This window comes from Physeter macrocephalus, chromosome 6 (assembly GCF_002837175.3).
Source record: "Physeter macrocephalus isolate SW-GA chromosome 6, ASM283717v5, whole genome shotgun sequence".
NCBI classification, from domain to species: Eukaryota; Metazoa; Chordata; class Mammalia; order Artiodactyla; family Physeteridae; genus Physeter; species Physeter macrocephalus.
Window position 1 is genome coordinate 92,027,405 of NC_041219.1, and position 19,153 is coordinate 92,046,557.

At 39.9% G+C, this 19,153-nt stretch overlaps 1 protein-coding gene across 4 annotated transcripts in view; it reads left to right on the forward strand.

Annotated features, from left to right (window-relative positions):
* The window catches only part of SLC38A1 (solute carrier family 38 member 1), a 63,006-nt gene that overhangs the window by 18,721 nt on the left and 25,132 nt on the right, over positions 1-19,153 (forward strand). The window contains exons 2-4 of one of the 4 annotated variants that reach the window (XM_055085658.1): positions 468-513; positions 6,199-6,274; positions 6,564-6,679. The exons of 1 other annotated variant lie outside the window; for it this stretch is intronic. In XM_055085658.1, coding sequence (XP_054941633.1) covers positions 500-513; positions 6,199-6,274; positions 6,564-6,679 — 206 coding nt within the window. In that variant the 5' untranslated portion in view covers positions 468-499. Of the gene's footprint in view, positions 1-467; positions 514-6,198; positions 6,275-6,563; positions 6,680-19,153 lie in introns of those variants that run through there. 2 more of the 4 variants (XM_007130688.4, XM_055085659.1) reach the window with 2 other exon arrangements.

A 19,153-nucleotide genomic window follows, 5' to 3' on the forward strand; every position in this document is an offset into this window, starting at 1 on the left:
GCTGTTTTCTGCTCTGGGCCCCTGGGGTGTTCTGTAGTCACTGCTGACCTGCAGTTAACGGTGGTGGATGGGATTCCAGCTATTTCACAAGTAGCACATTTTAGGTTTATAACAAAGCTTCACTCCCAAAGCAGTGTAAACCTTGAGGACCTTAAAATGAGAGTCTTTTATAATATTCAGCTTAGGATCTGAACTTGATATGTAAAAAAAGTTTTACTAAAAAAAGTATTGTTTGGGAGGTGATAACCTCTTGCGGTAGGAGGAGGCACCCCGTCTCGCCCCTTGGGGTGCCTGCCAGGGGAGCTCACTTCCCCAGAGACCGTGACTAAGACGTGAGCTGTACAGCCTCTGGTTTTTGGGAATTTGGTTCCACTGTCGCAAGTGTGGTGTGATGCATTTATTGCCTTATTTTATCTCCCCTCTTTCATTGACATGGTTTCTGAATTTTGCTTCACTGCTGGCTCTAGAACAATGAAAATTAAAAACAACATATCACAGCATGAAGCCAAAAAGGTAAATAAAAATCAAAAAAGACACCCTCCCAACCCCCCCTCACCTGTGATTTCTGCAAAGCTACACCTAATACTTCTGACTCTTCTGTTAGCATTTTCACATTGGTGGGAGGAAGGTAGACCCAATTATATGAATCTAGGAGAACCCACTCCCAAAACAGTGAACTTCTAGGTAACAGTGCCTTTTTTTTAGGAAGCTAGAGAAAACGTTGAAAACAAATGTTGACTTCTCATTAGCTGGCGTGTAACTGATAGCTTTGCCTGGAAACTCCCTACTAGGATACCTTAAGAATCATTTTATTAAGTTTAGTTAAATATAGAGTAGAGCCATTTGGGCATTAGGACACCTGCTCTTATTCCAGTTCAGTTGTTTTATTTCATGCCCTGATTTGTGGGTTGTAGTCATAGAAACCTATACCTGGAACAGCAAAGTCTTTTTTTTTTTTTTTTAACATCTTTATTGGAGTATAATTGCTTTACAAAGCAAAGCCTTTTGAAATGTCCACTGGACCAGTACTGCTGACATTTTAATGTGCATGTGAAACACCTGGAAACCTTGTTAACGTGCAGATTCTGATTCAGTAGCTCTGGTACTGGGCCTGAGATTCTAATTTCTCACAAGCTTCCAGGTGATGCCCTTACAGCTGGTCCATGGACCACATTTTGAGTAATGAGCTCTCGACATTCCTCTAGATGTGAGCTTCTTGATTGAGAGAAGGACCCATCTTAATCATTTTTATATCTCTTGTACCTTGTAATGATATGGTAATAGTGCCTGGAGCAGGGCAGACATTACAAAGTATTTGTTAAATGAAAGAGAGAGACAGAGACAGACAGAGCAGTTAAGTGCATGGTTTGGATTTCAACTTATATTGAATCCTGGCTCCATCCATAGGTCTTGTGTGATCTTGTACTTTAAGCCTTAGTTCCATCCCTGTAACACAGGGATAAAAATAATACCTGACCTCCTGGGATTGTTGGGGAATATTAAATGCAATGCTGTTTGTAGGTTAAGGACTCAGGCTGTACCATCAGCCCACTTAGGTTCAAATCATGGCTCAGCAGTTTAGTTATAATGTAACTTTGGTCAAGTTACTTAATTTCTCCAAAATGGAGCTAAAAATAGTACTGACCACATGCAATTATTGTGAAAAGAGATGAGAAAACTCATGTAAAGCACTTGACACGGTGTCTGGCAAGAGTAAGTCTTTTAGTATGAGGAAAGTCTCTAACAGTAAAAGTGCAACCCTCTTTCTTTGGCAGGCACTTCTTTCTTCTCCACCCAAGGACTAATAATACTGTTTTAGGTTTGGGATGGTTGTTTGTTATTGTTATCTTAAAGTCATTGAAATATTAATAGATTATCCTAGCTGTAGCCAGGCAAATATTCACATATTTTAATATTTATCTACTGTTGCTCTAATCTCCATGAATAGTTATTGTTGTTATGACCCAGGAAGCTTCTAACAAAATTTGAGAGTCTTTCATTAAGATATTTCTTAATGAGGAGCTCTTGTCGCTACACCTTACATCAGCCTTTTTTTTCCTTGGTCCCTGTATGTCTTCCGGAGTTCATGAACTACATTTGTATCATCGGGAGGACCCTTGAAAAGTTACCCCTTCTCTTCTTCTAATGTCTTTTCTATACCTTAGGGAAGAAGATACCATAACTTCTTCCCATATTCAGTTTTCATTCCAGAAAATTCTTCCCTGGCTTTAATTGATCCTGCTACAACGAAAATCTGTTTTCTCCTATTTTGGGTAGAGTTTATCCACCAGATAAGGCTCTTCTCACCTCTCAGTCTTCTCTTTAAATGCCTACTATTTCTTTAATTCTTTCATGTTTTCCAGTCTCTCGGTTACATGCTTCTTTCCTCCTTTTCTCTTTTCCTTTTTTATAGACTGTTAGACTTTCAGGGAAAGAGCTAGGAAAGGTCATTTAAGTTCAACCACTCATCTCTTTTGTGTTATAAGTCCTCCAATGAAACACTATAATCTAGTAAGAACCTGATTGGTAGAGATTAAAATAGGAAGATTATCTTCCCATTGTACAACCCATCCTTAGCTGGATTGTTGTTGTTGTTGATTTATTTTTGGCTTTAAATAACTGCTCTATATTGCTTGTCTCCCTTCACACTACCTCAGTATAATGCCTACATCCTTTTTAAGGCTTTGTCTGTTGAAGGTCAGCATGACAGCCACTGTAGATTTTTGTTTTGTTTTGTTTTGTTCACAGAACATTTGGCTACCTAAGAGTTGACCAGATTCTGCTTTATGGGTACAGAACGACCCACTGAAAAAGCTTTTTTAATAATACTTTTATCATTCCCAAGACCGCATGTCAAAGGCACCTTCTGCAATAGCTCATTTTTAACTCAATAAAGAGGTCTTTGCCAGAGGTCAGTGCTTTTTAACATGAAATTGCATTTTTAAAATGGTGAGAGAACAGAAACTTGTGATAAGCTGCTTGACCTAGTTATTATAAATGGACTTTTCCATTACAAAAAAAAAAAGTTGGTTTTATTTTGTTTTAAAAAAAAGTTTGCAGAAATACAAAGCAAAGATCGAAAGACAGAAGAAAAAGTTGAAATACCTTAAAGAGAATACAGAGGCTCTCTCTGAGTACTCCGTTCTTACTGAGCGAGATTTCCCTGCAGCCTAAGCTACTCCCTAGTGCCTCAATGGAAGAGGCACATTTGGTTTACGGAGGGTTCCTCTGAGTTGCTAACACATGGGCAGGTACATAGAAGGAGGAGCTAAGGGAGTGAGAACATGACACCACCACTCTGGATGCAAGATGAGCTTAGTGCCACAGTCTGTGCTACAGAAAAATCGTAAATAGGTCAGAGTCAGAAAACTGCATTCAAACCAGAACATCAGCAGACTCACGGAGGATGAGGGTTGTGAATGGGCAGGAAGGCATTGGCAGAGAGGAGGATGGAGGGTCTCTTGAGGGGAGAGTGGATTCCTAGCGGTACTTGTTTTTCAGTCTCTATTCTCAGAATGCCCTGGTCTTATCTTGATCCTCACCGCCTCTTGGGAAGACCATTTGGAAGAGCAGGGGAGCCAAGACTGAACAGTGAGGCAAAATCAGATTCAGCAGTACGTGGAATTTGCAGGGCGAGCAGTTTGGACTCGAAACTTTTTCAGTGGGAGCACCAGTGAAGATTTTTGGGAAAACCTATTAAGTCTTGCTGTTAGAAAGTAGACAGAAAGAGGCAGAATCGGGAAGTACTCAAAGCACAATGTGTTTTAATGTGCTTTTTCATGGTTACTCATCACAACAGCTCTGCAGGTCACTTGCATTATTCTCATCCTGCAGAAGCGCCGCAGCAGAGAGCTGGCAAGCATGCAGGGACCTCTTCTTCCTCCCCTTCCGTTGCAGTGTTTGACCCTGTTGAATGCCCCTGCATCCAGGTGCCTTGATCCGGTTCTTCTCTATCAGTCTTCTGCCACAAGTCTGGGGAGCATTGGCAGGCCAAGAACTTAGATCTGCCATAATAGGAGGTTTAGTGGTGTTTGGTTTAGTTTAATTTGAAAATGTTCGGGCTTTCCCCTTAATTTAAAAATAATGGAGATTCTCTTTGAAAAGCAAGTCTCTGCAAGGAAAGCAAACAGGGGACCTTCTGGATAATGATTTGGTAGACTTAAGTTGATTGTTAAAATTAGCCTGATTACATACAGTCTTTTATTTAACAGCCACACTAAATATGAGTCAATTTCAGTTTGGAAAGTCCAGCAGCCCGATTTCCTTGGGCCACCTGGGTGTAAAGGAAGGCTGCTCTCCCGGTCCCTCTCCAGCCAGATCTGTAAACCTCAGTTCTTTGGAAAGATTTAAAATGTTAAGGGCAAAAGAAGAGCCAAGGCTAGAGAACTGCCAGATGGGTCTCCAAAGACACAGCTTTCATTATGTCATTCTCTTGCTAAGACCCTGCAGTGCTGTTTCTCAGGCCTTGGCCTTTTAGTTTCCTCTGGCTAATCCCACCCAGTAATGGTTTTTCCTTCTCTGGCTTCCTTATCTCATCTCCATTTTGCATGGCCTGATGTTCCTATTCTGGTGTTAGCTGGTCTGATCTCTCCTCAGCTGGAATGTCAGCTCCTGGGTTTCAGGAGACCAAGGTTTTCTTCACTTCCTTTTCATCTCTGACAGTCACTGGACAGGTCCTAGGCAAAGGCAGATGCTGAAGGAAATAAACCGCAGGCTGTGCTCCTCATACCAGGTAGTGGCCTCAGGGGAAGTTCATAGTATCAATGTTGCCTGCCTTTGGTTTCTCCTGGCGAAATAACGCAAACCCGAAGAATATGGATTAAAGATGAAAACGGTAGACACATAAAACCAACATTAATGATATATATCTTTCATTAAAACAGGGTTTATGGTAAAATATAGTCTCATTAAAAAAAGCATGTGAAAATATAATGTATAGTTTAAAGATATATGCCTCCTTTATGATAGTCCAATTCAAGTGGCTTTATATTTATTAGTGGAAAACACACTGATTATTTCTTACTTAGACCAGATAATAAAATTTCCAGAAGGAGAGCCAAAAAGCACCCCTAACATGTCTTAACTAATACATGTAGCAGTTTGCTTATGAATAGACTTTTCTTTGACAATAGCACTTAAAGTTCTGATATTAATCCCGAATGTATTTGCTGGTTCTTAGAGCATTCTGAATTCCTCCTTCTATATGTTTGTATATACTTTACTCCACTCACCCTGTCTGCATCTTTCCCATGTGTTGCTCTTACTCTGTGCCTGGAGCTGTACTCATGTTTCCCATGTGCTCTCATTTAATTCTCCCAGTAACACTATGAGATAATATAATAGTGAGTGTCGTTCCCGTTTCACAGATCAGGAAACTGGAGTAGCATACTCAGGCCCTCAGAGCAAGTGAGAATTTGAACTCACGTTCTGAATCCCATGCTTGCTTTAAGCCCTACTAACTCTGCCCCTAACCATGGACCATATGCCCTGCTTCCTCCACCATAATTTCCTGTGGGCTACTGCTGCATCGCTTATTACACACCCCCATATCTCCCACATTGCCTGGTCTAGTGACTTGCATATAAGCAGGTGCTGACAGAATGTGTGATGGGAAAAGAGTTGTTTTCCTTTTTGCCGGGGGGAGGGAATTCCTATGTAATAACTTTGTGCTCCAGGAATGTGAGCTCAGAAGGAATCCTGCCTCCACTAGTCTTTTAAATGCCAGCTTTATAGTATTCTTGACATCATCTAATTTTCCATTAGAGAACAATCTATGTAAAAGTTAACTTGCATTGCATATAGTGTTTTAATTTATTAGTATTAAAATGATTCAAAATCTATAGCTCTTTTTGACTTACGGTTGTCTTTCATTTCCTCTCAAGATGAGCACCTGCTGTTTGCATTGTTTTGTGCTAAGTAGAGTGAGGGATATGAAAAGGAAAGAGGCAAAGTGTCTGCCCTTGGAGCACGTTTAGTTTATTTGGTAAAACAAGAATGTAGACAACTAACACTGGCAAAAAAAACCCAAACCGAAACAAAAACGAGGTAGGGAGAGTGGTTGAATAGGACTATAAACTCTTACGTAACTGGTTGATAACTTTTTATGCGTCATGTTTTGGTAAGTAATAAATCATTTAGTCATGATGTTAAGTTTCAAGTCATTATCATGAAATTAAATCATAATACGTCTCTTTACAGCAAGTTTATTTCTGATCGTGAAAGTAGAAGGAGTCTCACGAACAGCCATTTGGAAAAAAAGAAATGTGATGACTATGTAAGTGTCATTAGAATAAAGTTTGCTTATTTTTTTAATGACATAAATTGTGACAGATGTTTAATTCATCCAGCATAGTACCAAAAACATAGCTATTTATTCACCAGGTTATTCCTCGGAGCCTATGTATTTTCTCCTGAAACCCATTTAAAAAAAATAACTAGACCACTGAGAAAGGATTCCTTGAATTTCATTTCCCTGTTGGTTCCTGATAGTGCTTTCTTTAAAGGCTTTGGCGTGATGATCTGTCTTGAGGACTCTTTTGCTTAGTGTGACTGTCTCTGTTCAGATTCCAGGAACAACCTCCTTGGGCATGTCTGTTTTTAACCTAAGCAACGCCATTATAGGTAGTGGGATTTTGGGACTCTCCTTCGCCCTGGCAAATACCGGAATCCTACTTTTTCTGTGAGTGTTGACACTGCCGTACTTTTCATTTAAAAGCTGTATTTTCTGTATGTTTCCGTTCGTACGCAGAAGACATTGGAAATATTTCGAAATAGTTCTTATTTCTTTGTATGTTTTACTAACTTGGCTAAGTTACAGTGCATCCTTTTATATTGTTTGTTTGAATGATTTTTCCAAGAAGCACCTCATGTTTATAAGAAAGGGAAAGGAGAAAATCTTTTTAGTAATCAAACATACCAAAAGGAGCACTTGCAAAAAGGATAAAAGATTTGAAAATAGCACTTTTTGTATTTTTGGACTCTTGACTTGTCACTTGAAATCTCAGCTATCAATAAATGGTGAAAATATTGAGGTGTTTAATCCATCCAGTCACCGCTTTGGTATTGGATAGCTGTGGAACACATACTGTATCCAAAGGTAACTGCAAATTTGTTTGTAAGAAATATTCAGGAAGCATAGAAGTTTTCAGTGTTTTAAAGATGAGAAATTATTCTGTACTCTCCCCCTGAGATTCAGTGAAAAGAAAATGGGCAATTTTCTTTTGAAATAAGTTCATCTCAAACTATTGAATGAGACTTTCTGCAAATGTACAGAGGGCTTAATTTCAGTTGGAATGAGATGAAGACAGATCATACAATTTATACTAGGAAAATTCCCACCCAGCCTGATTTCTCTCTTAGACCTCAAAGGAGTATCAGTGGTGCTTTCACCCCTGACGACACTCACGCTCTTCATTGGGCTTACCCAGTAGTCCTCATTGCCAGATCCATCATTTCCTTGGAAGCAGTGACCAAAATGTCTACTAATCCTGCAAATTGTGTTTATTCCTTCAGAAAGACGTAGAAGACTGTGATGGAAGTGCATTGCTACCCGTTCCACTACTCAGGCATCAGAAATGCCCATCCAGGCTGCACCATATTGGTCCACAGCGCTAGGGATTAATATTCATACTTTTGTGTGTAAAGCCACTAGAGGTATCCTTCCTAGAATCAAAACAACTTTGTTTAGGACAGTGAATCTAATACATTACCTTCCTCTTGTCAACCTAACCAGTAAACCCAACTGTAGCCTCCTTGCTTTATTGCCCTGGCTGTATTCTTTCTAAGTGGTCTTTCTATTTACGTATATCATGAGCCAAGTGGCAGGTTTTAGGGTAAAATGACAGGAGCTGGATAAAATATTTCTGTGGTGATACGTTTTTGTATGTGTGAAATTCTGACCCTGTGACGATACATAGATGGAGTTTGAGTAGCTACACTTGTGATTTTCAGTGCATTGACATGAAACACCTGACTGCTAATCTCAACTCCTCTTCTGAATGGTTGTATAGTCCAGCAAGTTACTTAGCTACTCTGAGCTTCAATTCCCTACCCTTTGAAACAAGGAAATTGCACTAGAAAAATCTCAGAACCCTGTTAACCTCCAAAACCCTATGGTATGTGACAATTTTCAGTCATTCCAAAGCTGGAAATATGTTTGGTTTGGACCTGTGTTTTACACTGATTTCTTTCTTTTTAATTATTGTAATATATCAAGTAGTTATATGTTAACATAGGATAAAGAATCATTTCTTTGATGATGATAATGAGAACAACTCTTGTGGCTCTTACTCTATGCCAGAAACTGCTCAGAGTGTTTTATGCTGAATCCTGACAAGTATGTGAGGCAGGTACTACTGTCAGCTCTCAGTTTCCGTTTAAGGGAACTGAGGCAAGGAGAGTAAACTTTTATTCTGGAATCTCTCTTTGTCACCATCCTATGAATCCCCTCCACCTCTCTTCTCTGCTAGATCCCTTGTTCCCTGTATTTCATTTCTTCCTCTTTCTGGATTTACTTCCTTGCTTTTGCTGTTGAGAAAGGGTAAATAGAATTAAAATTTTTGAGGCCTTCATGTCTGAAAAATATTTTTATTTTACCTTCACCATTGATTGGTAGTTTGGCTGGATATAGAACTCTGTGTTGGCAATCATTTTCCTTCAGAATTTTGAAGGCATTGCTTTATTGCTTTCTAGTTTTTTCTGTTGTGAAGTCCCAAATGCTTGTGATTCCTCATCTTTTATATGTAGCCAGGGCTTTTGTTTTTATTTTGTCTTTTCTGAACGCTTGCCAAATCTCTTTGTTCCCGATGTTTCACGATGCTGTGTCTTGCTGTGTGCCTTTTTTCATCCATTGTGTCAGGAAGCTGGTACATCTTTTCTTTTAGAAATTCATGGTCTTCAGTTCTGGGACATTTTCTTACATTGTTGTGTTGATGAATTCCTTCCTTCTCTTTCTCTTTTCTCTCTTTCTGGAACTGTTACCAAGATTCTGGACCTTCTGGACTGGCCCTCTAACTTTTTATTCTTTTCTTTATTTTCATTTCTAAAGTTTTTCAATGTACTCTCTGGAATATGCCATCAATTTTTTTCCAACTCTTTACTGAATGTTTTATTTCTCTTATTATTTTTTTATTTACAGGGGCTTTTAAACTTTCTTTGAATGTTCCCTTTTTATATTATTTTGTTTCTGTTTTACAATTTCATTGTTTTCTCTGAGGATTCTAATGATGGTTTTTTTTCTCTGTTATGGAAAATTTCAAACATCAAGTAGAGAGTCTAAAAGATCCCTGCATTCCCTTCATCTCATGACCATGCTTGTTTAGTCAGCCCCTCACCCAGATTGTCTTGAAGCAAATCTCAGCCATCACATCGTTTCATCCATAAATATTTCAGTGTATTTCTCTAATATATAAGGACTGTAAAAACATAACCATAATATGCCATACCCAAAAAATTAACCACAGTTCCTTATATCATCAAATACCCAAACAATATCTAAATTGCTCTGCTTACCTTATTTTTAAAAAGCAATTGGATTGTTTAAATCAGTACTCAAATAAGGTCCATATACTACAATTGGTTGTTATGTGGTTTAAGTCTCTTTCACTCTATAGGTTCCCCCATTTTCTTCTGTTCTTTTCTGCGTAATTTATTTGTTGAGGAAACCGGACCATTTGTCCTATAGTGTTTCCCATAATCTGAGTTTTGCTGATTGTATCCCTGTGATGCAAGTTGATTTTTCTGTTTGTTTTGGGCTCTTTCATTTTAGAATCTTTCCTTAGATGTCAGGTTGTCCTTCTCTGTCTGCTGTATTCAAGAATTGCAGGGGGTGGACTGGAACAAGGCTAATTGGAGCCTGGTACACGAGTGGGGTTTGTTGGAAATTGCTTCACTAGAGGTGCTGTCAGTAGCCCTTTCCTTGGGGAACCAGCCGTGTCAGTTTCTTCTTGGCTGTTCAGATCACCCAGAGAAGATCTTCCAGTCACCTGCCTGTAGGGTCTGGGCACTGCTGCCATCTTTATGGGGACCAAGTTGGGGAAAGGGCTTGGGTGAATATCTCTGTGCATGTGTCCACCCAATCCTAGTTTTCATTACAGAACCCCTCCCTCACAAGTTGTGCTGAGCCCCTCACTCGGAGACTTACATTTTATACTTTTCAGAGAATATATTTTCTGTATATTTATGTATCTTTTGCCAAAATGGGAGAGGAGCGGTCACCCTGCTTTACAGAGTAGGTGCCTGGTCTGGGGAATCTAGCTATTTCTTGAAAGAAGTTCAACAGATCCTCTTTATTTTAGTTCATCCTGTCCATTGTTCCCTACTTCCAGTAATGCCACCAGGGCCTTTTGGGAATTCTGTGGTGTAAATTGGATTGGTCTTGGCTTTCTCCTCTGCCAATTAAGATTCAGCTCTGTCCACTTTTCCAGCTTCTGAATTTTTGTTACTGTTGTCTCTTCTCTCCTGTTCTTACTATCCTAGCAGTTTTATGCCTTAAGAAATCGCTTTACTGGATTATTAAGGCCAGGGGAGCAGGAGTAAATTCTTGTATTCAACCTACCATTCCTGGAATTTGGTTGATTTTTAGTTATACCGGTTCAGGGATAAGTGATCTCTTATCTCATGACTCTTCAGTTTCTGATTGAGACAAAGAATTGGATAAAGATGACTTTTATAGTTGCAGGAAGATTTCCTCTGGGTAAAACTCTCATAGGTTGTTTGGTTCTTTGCAAGACGCATGAATAGCAAGCATAACACACCAAACCTTCAGGTTAAAGCTCATGAAGGTAGTTGTATAGAGACCCAAACTTACAAGTTTTTCACAGAATGCAGAGCTCTCCTACCTCAGAACAAGGGCTCACTCTGTGTTATAAGACCAGCTGTTCCCACAACTGCTCAAGCCAAGAAGCAGTTGGCAGGATGAAGATAATTCGTCTGGTACAGGGCCCCATTCCAGACTCATATTGGCCAACGCAGAGAAGGAGCCCAAGGCTGTCCAGGCTTCCTTAGAAAAGCAGCTGGGAAGGCTCCTCTGTGTCTCACTGAGGCTGGGTGCTGGGCTCTTCATTGGAGTCATCTGGAAACTTGCTGGGGTGATTTCTTTTTGCTGGATGAGTTTGGGGCTCATTTTTTGGACCTGACTATAATGGCTGTCATTCCTGTTTAACACACGTCTGATTCAGTTCGATTCAATGAATTCAGCCCTGTTATAAGAATGCTGTGAGGTTTTGTGTTATTCTAAATCCTGAGGCCTTATAATTGCATCTGAGGAACCGGAAGTATGCTAGTGGTGAATCTCAGTGTACAATTGTTCTGAAGGTATATGTTCTCTGTTGGAAGTAAAATGGGGCTGTTCCCTGAGGCAGCAGTTTGGGGATGTGCTGAGGCATGGGTAAGGGTAAAATGCACCTATTGAATTGAGTTTTCCTGAGTGAGATCCAAGGGAAAGGCAAAGGGTGCTGAAGAAATCTCTTTCCACTGCATCCTCCTCTTCTATTGCTACTCTTTTTCCACAGCTTCCCCGTAACTCCATCATAGCAAAAGTAGGAATTAAATATTAGCACAGAAGAATGACGGCTTTTGTTTTGTCTGTTATTTCACATTACCATCTCCCCAAATAGGAAAGTTACATTTTCTAAAGATTTCTATTAAACGCATACATTTTATAGAGAATTAATCTCTGAAGAGCATGTGATCTCCTCACTGTGCTAGGTAAATGAGAGGTTTATTACAGTGTATGGAATCTGATAAAGTAATAAATGCTTTATATTTTCCCATAACTTCTTAGCATGTATCATTGTTTATTATTATTTTAATCATGTAACCTTTAAGTTTAAAATCACGAAAAATGAGAATGTAATTCATGACATTGCTGGGAGCTCAAAGAGATGTCATAGTTTATCATAAACACTGAGTTTGTAAACAATCTGTTTGAAATGATAATTGTGAAACAACGTTACAATCTGAATGAAATAATAGCTTAAATTTTATTTTGGTTGATTATAATTCCTGCCTTTTTTTGATGTCTTCCATTTTCTTTCTCACTGGGGTAGTGGTTATGAAAATAAAAAAGATAATGTATCTAAAAGCACACTTTGAAAAGTGGCACGCAAGAAGACATTTATTAGTACAACCCTGTAGGGCTGCTATAAGAAACTAATGAGTGAGCGTGTGTGTGTGTGTGTGTGTGTGTGTGTGTGTGTATGTGTGTGTGTGTGTGTGTGTGTGTGTGTGAGAGAGAGAGAGAGAGAGACGGAGAGAGAGAGAGAGAGATGGAGATGGAGAGAGTACCAGCAGTACCTGGTACCTAGTAACACTATGTACTAAGTGTTTGTTAAAGTATTAATTAGGTAGTTACCAAATAATAGTTAACATTTATTGAACGGTAACTATATATACCATGTTATCTCATCTAATCCCCACCAACAACACTATGAAGTAAATGTTAGCCCCATTTTACAGATGAAGTAACTGAGGCTTAATAACAACTTAGAAAATAGGGGAGCCAGGGTTCCGTGTTCCATCCAGGATTTCTTGAGTCTAGAACCTGAGTGATCTAAAACACTATACTGCCTTTTAGTGATGCCTTCAGAAGCCAAACTTACATTATTAATGTACTTCTTGAGACAAATTTTATTCTTACCAGTGGATACTTGCAAGTTAATCCTTTAGCTCTTTAAAATCACCTTGTAAAATCAGTCAGTGTTCCTGAACTATTTTGCTACTGTTCCACCAACAACTGTCACCTTTATTGTAATAAAAATAGTTCAGCAATACCAAGGGTAGGAAATTGTGTATCAGGGTGGTCAAGTTCCTGGTTGCAGCAAGTACAATACATGCCTCAAGTATATTGTAAAACCAGTAAACTTTTTGAACTGCTTCATATTTGTCATATCTGTGCCTGACTTTGCCTCACGTGCTATTTAAGATTTCCCACTGCCCTTCAACTTAATTCCTTCCAGGGCTTTTTTTTTTTTTTTTAAGTTACTTATTTTATTTTATTATTTATTTTTGGCCGCGTTGGGTCTTCGTTGTGGTGCGCGGACTTCTCACTGCGGTGGCTTCTCTTGTTGCGGAGCACAGGATCTAGGCGCGTGGGCTTCGGTAGTTGTAGCTCGTGGGCTCTAGAGCCCAGGCTCAGTAGTTGTGGCGCACGGGCTTCGTTGCTCCACGGCATGTGGGATCCTCCCGGACCAGGGCTTGAACCCGTGTCCCCTGCATTGGCAGGCGGATTCTTAACCACTGCGCCACCAGGGAAGCCCCCTTCCAGGGCTTTAACTAAACTTTTTGTAATTAAGAATTGAAAACCAAGAAATAGCAAAGTCAAATAACACCAAGTTTGTTATGAGGGAATTGGTTAAATAACCATAGTAGTTCCATAAAATAGAATATTAAACTACTATTTAAAGGAGTAAAATAGACTTATATGTCCTGGTATTGAAAAATTAAAAACAAACTGAATATTGGGTAGAAGTGAAGATGGGGGTAGATTGCGTAATATGTGCATATATTACACAGACTGTTTGGGAGGGTAAACAAGAAAACTGTTGACAGTGGCTACTTCTGGAGGGTGACACAGGGTCTGGGGATGGAGTGGGAGTGGAAAGTTTATACTCTTTAAAGTATCTTTTTACCATGTGCTTTAGGGGAAGAAACTAGTTGAGAAAACTGTTTTTTTTAGAGAACTTCAAACCACTGTGATAAGATTTTTCCTCTTTCTCTTTCCTGCAGAAAACTTGAGAAAAAAATATTCGGTGTAGCTATTTAGACCACAAGAGCTAGAATGAGCGATCAGTACAGTGCCACCTGCTCCAAACTGCATTTTCACCACACCTCCCTGCAGACTGCCTCAGCATCAGCTACACCAGCCTCCCTCTCTTCTGTAGGGGCCGCCGGCACCGTGCCCATCACCTCGGCCTTTCTGTCACCCCCCTCCCATGCCGTCCCTGTGCTTCTGAATCCTGACGGTCCCGTAAGACCCAGGTCCGATGCCATCTCCAAAAGTGTTTCTCTGATCCTCCCAGGTGCAAGGAAAGATCTCCCTTCCTTCTCTTTTTGGCGTAGCCTTTATCTTTCTAATAGCAAGTATTACTTCCATTATTTAGGCGTATATATTTTGTTCCCTATCGAACACTGAGCCCTAGAAGGGCAGGATTAATGTCTTCCTTGTCTCTCTCCCCACGACAGGATCTAGAACAGTGCTTGCCTATAACTGATTCTCAATAAAGTTTCCCTGAAATGAAAGAATATGTAAAAATTAGCATAGTCTTACATAGTCTTACAAGGCTTTAGGGCAAACAATGGCTCTCATAATTTTGCAAACTTATCAGAGGGAAAACATCAACTCTGAGGTTTAGTTCACCCTCAGATTTAAAGTAGGCTCTGGAGATGAAATGAAAATTATAGAAGTTTAGGAAGGGACTCACCACCCATTGGTTACTTTCCTGGGAATGCCTCCTTCATTTGAAAATTCAAAATAGATAAGAGACTGTTAAGGAATACTGTACGAGTTTAGCACTGCATTGCTAAAAGGGCGTTTGTTGCTAAATTGCTGTTTGCAAAAAGGACAGTAATTGTCATTGTCAGTTTACAGCAATTACCTTCACTTTGTGGTGGATTGTTTGTTCCAATTGTAGGTGAATTCTTCTCTCTTTCTCGGTTTTTACCTTTGTGGACCATTATCACTTATCATTATCCTACCACCAAAAAGATGCAACATTGTATTGTCTATAATCACAGTGTTTACAAACAAATCAGTAAATAGCCATGCTGGTAAAGATAATTCTATAAAATGAGGACTCTATAAACAAAGATCAGACTACCGGGTGCCTTCTCTCTTTAAATTCGGTGTTTTACAATTCAGCCTGCATAAGGGGTAGGCAGAAATGGAATTAGAACAACAGACCCATCAACACATTGCCCTAAGTCCTGTTCAGATATTATAGTTATTCGATCGTTACTATCGTGTCACAAAAATAGGCTTCTTGTTCTTTCAAGAGGTTTGCAGTCTCAGATAACTGCCTCAGCATAGCTCTCTGGAGTTTCTAAATCATTTTCAGCAAATTCTACCAAATGAGAGTGAGATTGCAGTGTACCTTTGCAAATACTCTGCATGTTCTTGAACTGTCATTGCTCTGTTACTTTCCATATATTCCCAAAAGTTTGAATCACACCCACCAAGGTGATAATTTTGCTTTTAGCTGTAACAAAGATGGTTTGTGTGATATCTATCAAGTCATTCCTGGTAAATGTTAAGTTGTCTTCTCTGTGGGCTCCTAAGCAGGCAATTCTTTGCCTCCTAAGGAAAGACCAAATTGGATTTTGTGATATCAAAACAGGGCGATGAAGAGGAAGTCAATAGGAAACGCTGCTCTTCTGATGATCCGAGGAGGTCCCTGGGTAGAGGCACACTCATCTTACGTCTTACTTCAGTCACTTACTTGTTTTCAAAATTCTTTGAGTTATAGTCTCCGTTCCTTAGAAATGATTTGAAGAGAAAATTGTTGTCCTTCAGCTGGCAGCAAAAATCATTGGCATCAGAGTCTCTTGTTTGGGAATAATAATACTGGAAGGGGAGCAATGGTACATTCAGGCTTGCCAGCATTAGAAATACATGTAGAAAGGACAGCGGCAGTGCCATTGAACTCTTTTGAAATTCACTGGATGAAGAACTTTTCAGAAATGGGCAAATAGGAAAGGGGGAAGGGGTGTTGTGCTAAAAATGAGTGCCTATTTTGTAAACAGAGTTGGCAAGTGTAGGCGATGGGTCCCACCCACTGTTTTTAAAAGTTGAGCAGTTAGGCTTAGTTGATGAGTCATCTGATATGTGTCTGATAAGGGGGTTCCAAGAAATCGATTCTCTTGGCCCCAGAGACGTAGGAGTGTGGTGTGTGTGTGTGTGTGTGTGTGTGTGTACGAATGTGCAAGAGCGTGTACACTGAGCTCACTCAGTCCTGCCTGTGCTGTGTTGCATCGGGTGCCCCGGTGCTACCCAGGGACAGCAGCGTGGCCCCCATTTTGGAGCCCCGTGTTTTTCTTAGTCTGCAAGAGGCAACTTAACTAAACTAAGGTTTTAACAGTACTGTTCACGGCCGTGATGTGTAGAATGCCTTTAACATTTACTCTTCTGGGTTACAGTAGGACAGATGTGTATCTGCACAGTAGATCCAAATAGTCCAGAAATTTGGATTTTCAAGAGTAGCTTGAACTTTTCTTACTCATAGAGTGGTAGTTGGTTTAGTAGATTAGAAAACTACCCTGATGTGGGCCAATTAGTTTTGCTTTGTTCTATGGCCACACGCTTCACCTTTCATCAGACACATGGTATTAATGATCTACATCTGTATCAGGGTTGGCAGACTGTAGCCCCAAAACCAAAGCCACCTGCAGCCTCTGTTTGTATGGCTTTTACTTTTTTAAAGGGTTAAAAAAAGAAGGTAGTTATAAAGTATACATTGTTTTATGGAATCTTTGTAACAACCCTATTTATCATCCCCGTTTTACAGATAAAGAAGCTAAGATTCACAGAGGCTGAGTAACTTGCCCAGGATGACACCAGTTGGGGGTAGGATGGGGGAAGGGAGGGCAACGAAGGTGTATTCCTCTTAACTCTCCCATCTCTCCTTAAATGTGCATTGTTACCATGGAAACAGAGTTGGAAAGTGTGGATGGAGCCCGTAATCCATCATTCCTACTGGAATGGAAGTCCAGAATGCCCACCAAGTACAGCATGTTCCTTTACCTAATGATTACATGGAATTCTTGTCACTCAGGAGTCACATCTTTAGAGTGTGATAAAGGGGGCATCATTTTGAAAGGTAAGGATGTAGGTTTGAGGAGAAGGGAAACCAGTGATCCTTGTGGAATGGAAGAAGAGGAAGGAAGCCATGTCTAGAGTTATAAATGGAGTGCCCACAAAACCCACAGCCTTCTACCAAGGACTGTAGGCAAAAACAGGAAGTGGTGGTGGCATCTGGCTTTCTTTCTTGCTGGTACAACTTCCTCATTTAAACTCAGCCCTCCTCCCAACTTTCTTCTCAAAGCATCAACTAAACTGATAAATTCTATTTCTCTCCGCAAATCTCTGTTAAACACTTCTTTCTCTTTAGGATTATATTAGATATTGTTTGGTTTGGTCACCAGCGATGCATATTCCTTTCCTCAGACAAAACAAAATATCTAATCAATAGTGAGGCTAGTTTAAGAGAAACTTTGCAGCACAGAAGTTCAATTTGCCTACACGGAAAGAAATGGAATTGTACAAATAATTGATCCTCACCTGTTCCCTGCGCAGCCTTTAAAAACCATCCCTTTCATTCTCTAGTTCAATTTGTAAATATTACAAATAATCACATGCTACTAGATCCTAGTGTGCTGGTCCTCTGACCCTCAGAATGTTGAAATTTAATTAGGGTGTAGTGACTAAGAAGTCCACTTTGGGTCTGAATAATTAGATGTTTCTGCTCCTTTCTGTAAGCATTTCTTGAGCTCCTTAAATGAAATAGGGACTATATTAATGAGCTTGGGGCTTAAACAAATGCACACACCCCAAAAAGTGTTTGGAATAATAATACTTTTCACTTGAAAGGTTCCTTTATTTTTCATTTTAATAGTGTTATTGTAAAAGTAAGATAATCATTAAAGACCGTTCTGAAAATGCATAAAATAAAGTATAAAGAAATCACCCAAAGTCTTACTGTTAAAACAAGCTCTGTTAACATTTTTTTTTTTTTTTTTTTTTTCTGTTAACATTTTGATATATTTTACTCTAAGTTTTTTGTCTTCTGCTTGGGTCTTGCTTTTTACACCGGCATTCTTCCGTGGACATTTGACTTTGGCAGACAATAGATCATGGTGGGTAAGGACTCGAGTCAGACTACCACGGTTTGAGGGCTCTGATGCTCACTTTGTGACCTTGGACAAAATACTCAACCTCTCTGAACTTCAGTTTCCTTATCTGTAAGGTAGGTAGTAATAGTACTGCTCATAAGTAAAATATTGTAAAAAGTGCTTAGTGTGGGCCCAACATAGTGAATACGCTTAAATTTATTATTAGTGGTGATCAATGAAGTGTTTTATTAATTATACCGAATTCTCATTGAAGTAAATGAAAGCTCTAGGAGTACATTTGTATGTAAAATATAATTTTGGATTTGTCAAAATATTTATAGTTTCCCCATGAATTAGAGTCTCAGAACAGCTTGTCCCCCTCTCCTAATTTTCAGGCGTGTCTTCTTCCATCTAAGCTCTTGTTAAATAAACTTTCTCTGCGTGCCCTTTCCTCTCCATGTAAGCCTCTCCCACTGGCACCCCACAGGAACAAGGCTGCACCACCTCCCTGCACGTACCCTCCAAACACCCTGCTTCTGACTGCAGCCTCCTCTACTTCCCTCCAAGGGCTCCCCCTTGGATACTCCCACTGTGCCTGGCCTTAAATGTCATTGAGGACCTCTGTGCTTCCTTCCCTGTCCAGCTTAGATGCCACGGTCCTTCACTTAAACCCCTTCAGGTCTTCCCCACACCTGAAATTCCCTTCCTCTACTGGTGCTCTGTCACACTAGCCCGGAAAAGCCCTGAATCTGAGCTCTCTCATCATACAGATGGGTGACACTTTAACTTCATCCTCAGTGAGCTCTCCAGCCCTTCCTTCATCCCCCACTGGCACTCTCTTCAGCAGTGTTTTTAAATCTTTATTCACTTCACAGAGATATTTCTCATAGGAAGAATAGGGGTGGAATGGAAGAGCAGGAGAGTGAGTGGAAATAAGAGGTGAATGAGAAAGTGGGGAGGAAAGTGCAGGAGGGCAGAGACAGCCTGGAAATGTGGAAGAAAGGGAGGAGGTAGAAGAGAGCTTGGGAGAGACCCGCACCCCAGGGAAGGACTGGAGAAAGATGATTGGCCAGAAAACAGAATGTTTCCTACCATTTGTCCAATTCCCTTGTCCTGGGGTTTTACATTTTCTTGCAGATGATGAGCATCTATGTCTGTGAGTTTAGGAGTGAGGGGCTGTGGTTTGGTGGGAGATGATGTTAGATAAAAGCAGGACGAGCAACAAAGACCACTTTTCCTCCAGCAAGGTAGTTTTTATGTGGGCTCTTCTAATCATGAGGATGGTAAAAATTTTATATTTTTTAATCAAATAATTCATTTATTCGTCAAA